Genomic DNA, 7,820 nt, shown 5'->3' with positions numbered 1-7,820 from the left:
ACTGACAACTCTACTCAGTATTTGAGATAACCATATCTCTGTTATGTGAGCGTGTATGCGATGGCGGTAATGTTCATCACTGGCTAAATTTTTAGAAGCAAGTAATGTCGGCCATAGAGAGAGAGAGAGAGAGAGAGAGAGAGAGAGAGAGAGAGAGAGAGAGAGAGAGAGAGAGAGAGAGTATAACAGTAGTCACTAGATGTGCATTAAACCAATGTTTTCAGTGTTTGAGATTTGCAGCACCGCTTTTCCTCAAACGTGATTCTTCTCCCCTTCATGTCTCTAACATCATATGCATTGTTACCAACAATGCTGGCTGCTAATATTATTGTCTGACGTTAGGCTAGGGTTTTCTTTTATGAGTGACTGTACAATACTGCTTCGGGTCAAACTGCCCGTCCATCACCCGATCTCCCCAGCCCAGTCTTGCCCCTCTCTCACTTCATGGCCTCACCCTCCATATCAGCCAACATGGGGTTTGCTCTATGAAGCTTCTCAACTCGAGTCGTTCTATGAATTAATTGCGTGTCTGCGATATGAAGAATTTTACATGACAAAGTTCCATACTTACTAACACATGATGCTGCAGGCTGACGGACGGGAAGATGATCGCTAACTACCGAGTACAGGCCGAGCTGACGGCCATTGCAGGCAGCGAGGACGGGCGGACTATCGTGCTGGGTACTGTAGACGGCTGCGTCTCCACCCTCACCATCGCGGACCCCACGCGACATGGCATCAGGGACTACCTCGCTGACCTGCCTTCCAGGAACCTCAAGGTCAGTTCGCCTTCTCTCTCTCTCTCTCTCTCTCTCTCTCTCTCTCTCTCTCTCTCTCTCTCTCTCTCTCTCTCTCTCTCTCTCTCTCTCTCTCTCCATCTCCTCTCTAATCTAACGCTAGTCCGAGTCGTGCCGTGCAGGCGAGTCTCCCCGCCTGCGCCTTGCTCCGTAGTGGTATTCGCAGCTGTCCGCTCTTTGTTTACAAATAAAAGCCTGATTGCTGTGAACACTTTACAGGATATTTTCATCCTTATATTTGGCTGATCTTTTAATAAATTTTTCAGCCATGGTGTTGTGGACAGCAGTGGCCAGATATGTTTATCAACATGCCTTTGTTTTTAAACATTAGTTTCTGTTCGCGGGCGGATAATAGCATACAAGAGCATAGCTAGGAACACAACACGCTGTCATCAACATGGCTGAAGACTTGGTTAAAAGATAAACCATATATATGGATGAAACAGACCCTATATAGTGTTCACAGCAATCAAGCTTTCGTTTGCCAACGAAGAGCGGAGAGCTGGGAGCAAGGGGACCACTACTAACACGACACAGTGCTGCCTTCCACGGAAGCTGCCATGGGTTTTGCTTTTCTAGTGTGTGTGTGTGAGTGTGTGTGTTTTCTTCATGAAAACACGTCATAGTTTTGGAACATTTTGTGCAAATGGAAGGCAACTACATTTTATGCATTATTTATTTACTTGTTTACAATGTTTACAGTGTTGTGATATAGTAACTAAAATATACACATGATATTATGATGTCCGATATTAAAATATATATTTTTCTAAAACGACGGCATAGGAGGAAGATGTAAGTTGTGTCTAATGTAGGTGTGCGTGTGTTCTAATAGGCTGTAGTGTTGCTGCTCAGGCATAGAGCCACTCAGAATATCGTAATCCTCTTTCGTAAAACATTTGAATGCACCGTAGAGTATTCGTATCACTTCAAAGCCCATTGAACTTTGCTTCGAGTATTGTAGAATTATTTGAATTATCTTAGACCCACCGCGTAGGATGACCAAAGGATAACCACAACAGTGGATGAAAAGTAGTGTCGACCTTTTGAGGAATGTAGTAGCGCCCCTTGTAGTGTGGCATACTATTATCTTTGCGTGTATGGTAGATAGAGCCCATGGAGCCCTTTAGAGGGATAATATATCTAAACATTGTGGTATAGTGCCTTGGGAATTCCTTGCAGTGGCTGTGTACCATGTAGGCATGTGACGGGTGCCCGAAGACACCCATCCACCGCTGTGAACCTCATCGACGATGGCAGTATTGCAGCATGTGTAGAGTAGCGTTGTGGCAGTGTAGTCTGTGGGAATGACGTTGAGTTATCAGAACTACCTATCTCTCTCTCTCTCTCTCTCTCTCTCTCTCTCTCTCTCTCTCTCTCTCTCTCTCTCTCTCTCTCTCTCTCTCTCTCTCTCTCTCTCTCTCTCTCTTTGTACATCAACATACAACGTCTCGTCGATCTCTGTAACAGACTTCATTCTCTCACTCACCGCCGCGGTGTTGCATCTCTTACCATCTTCTACCATAATTTCCATAGTTACAACTCCTCTGAACTGTTGTATTCCTTCCTACTTTCCCTTTCGTGGCATCGATACACGAGATTTCCTACTTGCCCTTACTCCTATTCTGTCCACATTACTAATTACTGATAACTGGTAAAGTCTAGAACTTTCTTCATATATATATATATATATATATATATATATATATATATATATATATATATATATATATATATATATATATATATATATATATATATATATATATATATATATATATATATATATATATATATATATATATATATATATATATATATGTATGTATATAAACTCCAATGTTTTCTCTAACTTTGCTCTTCTTGTTTCTTTGACCTTGTAGAAGTACGAAGAGGAGGAGGCGAAGCAAGGCCTGACACTACGGAAGGTCGTCACCATGGTGATGATGACGAACAGGCTGCAGGGCCCCAGCGGCGACACCACCACCCGCTCCTCCTCTTCCTCCGGCATATCCTCGGAGGGAAGCAACAACTAAGGTTCTCGACGAATTAGGTTCAAACCGACTGTGTGTGTGTGTGTGTGTGTGTGTGTGTGTGTGTGTGTGTGTGTGTGTGTGTGTGTGTTCTTATACACATTTTTGCCACTGGTGATAGAGAATCCTTGTTAAACTACAGTATAATTACCACCATAAAACCACCACTGAAAACAACAAACTTCTACTAGAACTTGGTGAAAGTATCCGAGATGAGATGCCGAAACGTTTCAGAGTATGGTCCTTTCTGTCAGACAATGGGGTTACATACTATTGTGTGTGTGTGTGTGTGTGTGTGTGTGTGTGTGTGTGTCAGTAACTGTTCTTACCTAATTCTATTCTTACTGGATTAAGTCAAACTAGTCATGACCATAAAGATTTTTATGCCACACTGTCTCTTATAGTAACTTGTTCTTAAAATCACCATTATCTACTTGGAAAACTGTCCTTTGTTGTTTATAAAAGTTTTAAGCTGTGGCCTCTTATTGAAAGGTTTAATTTTTTTTTTTATCTTTCGTTTTAGTTAAGATTTTCTTTTTAGTGACGTGCATTTTGAAAAGCGGGCTCAGAAGTGTACATGTATTATAGTAAAATAACATGTAGACGCCGCGCTTTACATCTAACTATAATATTTGCGTCCCAGTGTTTTCATTTATCTTTCCATTTGAAACAAGAGACGCCAGTCTTTCGCGTTTTCTTCAAAATCGTATGTGCTGTAATACACCGTTATTTTATTTTTATTTATTTATTTTTTTGACGAATTAACACAGTCGTATCACTTTTCTTTTGCTAGTATTCGTATCATACTGCATGAAGTTCCGCTGCAAAAACTAAGTTTATGACTCAGGATTGTCTGGTTCTGAAACCCACGATATCGTGTCCACTGTTTCTACTTCTAAAGATGTCTTCCTAATTCATGTAAGAGTTTACGATTCTAGTCGCCTGGAATTAATGGTTCCTCATTATGTAGGTCATGTTCCTTCTCATTAAAAGTGGTGTGTAACAGTCCTTGCTCCATCAGTCTGCTTACTTACTTACTTGTGGTGTGTGTGTGTGTGTGTGTGTGTGTCATGGTGTATTTAGTTTCAACACGCACTTTAAATATCTAAGTTGGTATTTCATTTTCTTATTTTTCTTCATTCTTAGTTGATCTATGTTATCAATATCATCTTTCCCACTAAAATACGGGTCTTCCATTACGGGTATCACTTCACATCGTGTGTTAAGTACTTACACACACTGAATAAATATATTTATAACAATTTTTACATTTTCCTCCTCTTCATCATACCTCTTTCTGTTATCTTCTCTTAAATATTCTGCCTTTTATTGTAACTGCTATTCATAAATTCGAAGATATTGTGTGTGTTTTTTTATTTATTTATTTTTTTTTATTGTTCTGTACTGTATATTTCTCACACAATCCTTGACAATAGTTTATCCTTCCTACAATACTATGTGTCTTTTTATAGGTCTTAAGTAATCATAAAGATTAGCTCTAATACAGATTGGTCACGTTTGCCAAGGAAAGGCTGTGATTACTATAGCCAAATTCTTCTTCATTAGCCCTACGTCAAGCAAAGAGGACCTGACTTACTGACGTATACTCAAGAATTTTCAGAAAAATGTCGATAAAAAACAAAATATAAATATATAGGATAAATATATAATATAAATAAATAAACCAATGCTATCCTCCATGACCTAGAGCAATTGGTGCAGCACCCTACTCGTATTCCTGACCGTCTCGGAGATACGCCCAAAATTCTTGACCTTTTCCTGACCTCTAATCCTTCTGCTTATGCTGTCACCCTCTCTTCTCCGTTGGGCTCCTCCGACCACAATCTCATATCTGTATCTTGTCCTATCGCTCCAATCCCTCCTCAGGATCCCCCTAAGCGAAGGTGCCTCTGGCGCTTTGCCTCTGCTAGCTGGGGGAACCTTAGGAGGTATTTTGCAGATTTTCCTTGGAATGACTACTGCTTCCGTGTCAGAGACCCGTCTTTGTGTGCTGAGAGCATAACAAAGGTGATAGTGTCTGACATGGAGGCGTACATTCCTCACTCTTTTTCTCGACCTTAACCTTCCAAACGTTAGTTTAACAGCCTGTTCTCGTGCTATACATGATAGAGAGGTGGCCCACAAAAGGTATTTAAGCCTTCCATCACCAGAATCTCATGCACTTTATATTTCTGCCCGGAACCATGCCAAGTCTGCTCTCCAACTAGCCAAAAATTCCTTTATTAACAGAAAATCTTTCAAGATCTAACTCCCCTCGTGACTTCTGGCATCTAGCCAAAAATATCTCCAATAACTTTGCTTCTTCTTCTTTCCCTCCTTTATTTCAACCAGATGGCACCACTGCTATAACATCTGTTTCTAAATTAAAATTCTTCGTAATGATGTTTCCCATGCCCTTGCTGGCCTAAACACTCGGAAGGCTTTTGGACCTGATGGGGTCTCTCCTATTGTTCTCCGAAACTGTGCCTCTGTGCTTGCACCTTGCTTAGTCAAAATCTTTCAGCTCTGTCTGTCAACATCTACCTTTCCTTCTTGCTGGAAGTTTGCCTACATTCAGCCTGTTCCTAAAAAGGGTGACCGTTCTAATCCCTCAAACTATCGTCCTATTCCTTTAATTTCCTGCCTATATAAAGTTTTTTAATCTATCCTCAACAGGAAGATTCTTAAACATCTATTACTTCACAACCTTCTATCTGATCGCCAGTATGGGTTCCGTCAAGGCCGCTCTACTGGTGATCTTCTGGCTTTCCTTACCGAGTCTGGGTCATCCTATTTTAGAGATTTTGGTGAAACTTTTGCTGTTGCCTTTGATGTATGAAAAGCTTTAGATAGAGTCTGGCACAAAGCTTTGATTTCCAAACTATCTTCCCACGGCTTCTATCCTTCTCTCTGTAACTTAATCTCAAGTTTCCTTTCTGACCGTTCTATTGCTGCTGTGGTAGACGGTCTCTGTTCTTCTCCTAAATCTATTAACAGTGGTGTTCCTCAGGGTTCTGTCCTGTTAACCACTGTCTTCTTATTATTCATCAATGACCTTTTAAACCAAACTTCTTGTCCTATCCACTCCTGCGCTGATGATACCACCCTGCACTTTTCCACGTCTTTTCAAAGACGTCCAACCCTTCAGGAAGTAAACATTTCACGCAGGAAAGCCACAGAACGCCTGACTTCTGACCTTTCTAAAATTTCTGACTGGGGCAGAGCAAACTTGGTATTGTTCAATGCCTCAAAAACTCAATTCCTCCATCAATCAACTCAATACAACGTTCCAGACAACTATCCCCTCTTCTCCAATGACACTCAACTGTCCCCCTCTTCTACACTGAACATCCTCGGTGTGTCCTTTACTTATAATCTGAACTGGAAACTTCACATCTCATCTCTAGCTAAAACAGCTTCTATGAAGTTAGGCGCTCTGAGACGTCTCCGCCAGTTTTTTCTCACCCCCCCCCCCAAAGCTGCTAACTCTGTACAAGGGCCTTATCCGTCTATGTATGGAGTATGCTTCACATGTCTGGGGGGTTCCACCCATACCGCTCTTCTAGACAGGGTGGAATCAAAAGCTTTTCGTCTCATCAACTCCTCTCCTCTAACTGACTGTCTTCAGCCTCTCTCTCACCGCCGCAGTGTTGCATCTCTAGCTGTCTTCTACCGCTATTTTCATGCTAACTGCTCTTCTTATCTTGCTAACTGCATGCCTCCCTCCTCCCGCGGCCTCGCTGCACAAGACCTTCTTCTTTCTCTCACCCCAATTCTGTCCACCTCTCTAATACAAGAGTTAACCAATATTCTCAGTCATTCATCCCTTTCTCTGGTAAACTCTGGAACTCCCAGCCTGCTTCTTTATTTTTACGTTCCTATGACTTGAATTCCTTCAAGAGGGAGGTTTCAAGACACTCATTCTTCAATTTTTTATTACTACTTTGGACCCTTTTATGGGACTGGCATCTCAGTGAGCTTTTTTTTTATTGGATTTTTGTTGCCCTTGGCCAGTGGCCCTCCTACATAAAAAAAAAAAAAAAAATATTATATATATATATATATATATATATATATATATATATATATATATATATATATATATATATATATATATATATATATATATATATATATATATATATATATATATATTTTTTTTTTTTTTATGTAGGAAGGATACTGGCCAAGGGCAACAAAAATCTAATAAAAAAAATGCCCACTGAAATGCCAGTCCCTAAAAGGGTCAAAGCAGTGGTCAAAAATTGGTGGATAAGTGTCTTGAAACCTCCCTCTTGAAGGAATTCAAGTCATAGGAAGGTGGAAATACAGAAGCAGGCAAGGAGTTCCAGAGTTTACCAGAGAAAGGGATGAATGATTGAGAATACTGGTTAACTCTTGCGTTAGAGAGGTGGACAGAATAGGAGTGAGAGAAAGAAGAAAGTCTTGTGCAGCGAGGCCGCGGAAGGAGGGGAGGCATGCAGTTAGCAAGATCAGAAGAGCAGTTAGCATGAAAATAGCGGTAGAAGACAGCTAGAGATGCAACATTGCGGCGGTGAGAGAGAGGCTGAAGACAGTCAGTTAGAGGAGAGGAGTTGATGAGACGAAAAGCTTTTGATTCCACCCTGTCTAGAACAGCAGTATGAGTGGAACCCCCCCAGACATGTGAAGCATACTCCATACATGGACGGATAAGGCCCTTGTACAGAGTTAGCAGCTGCGGGGGTGAGAAAAACTGGCGGAGACGTCTCAGAACACCTAACTTCATGGAAGCTGTTTTAGCTAGAGATGAGATGTGAAGTTTCCAGTTCAGATTATAAGTAAAGGACAGACCGAGGATGTTCAGTGTAGAAGAGGGGGATAGTTGAGTGTCATTGAAGAAGAGGGGATAGTTGTCTGGAAGATTGTGTCGAGTTGATAGATGGAGGAATTGAGTTTTTGAGGCATTGAACAATACCAAGTTTGCTCTGCCCCAATCAGAAATTTTAGA

General features: G+C 40.9%; 1 protein-coding gene across 1 annotated transcript in view; it reads left to right on the top strand.

Annotated features, from left to right (window-relative positions):
• Positions 1-3,423, top strand: part of LOC135093148 (NACHT and WD repeat domain-containing protein 2-like) — a 92,461-nt gene extending 89,038 nt beyond the window's left edge. Inside the window, 2 exon segments of the mRNA XM_063992059.1 lie at positions 590-779; positions 2,681-3,423. Of these exon segments, the coding sequence (XP_063848129.1) occupies positions 590-779; positions 2,681-2,833 (343 nt within the window). The 3' untranslated portion in view covers positions 2,834-3,423.
• Positions 3,424-7,820: the final 4,397 nt, after the last annotated feature.

The sequence above is a fragment of the Scylla paramamosain genome, chromosome 42, assembly GCF_035594125.1.
Source record: "Scylla paramamosain isolate STU-SP2022 chromosome 42, ASM3559412v1, whole genome shotgun sequence".
Lineage (NCBI taxonomy): Eukaryota > Metazoa > Arthropoda > Malacostraca > Decapoda > Portunidae > Scylla > Scylla paramamosain.
The sequence above is the reverse complement of the archived record's forward strand: the minus strand, read 5'-3'. Positions and strand labels throughout refer to the sequence as shown.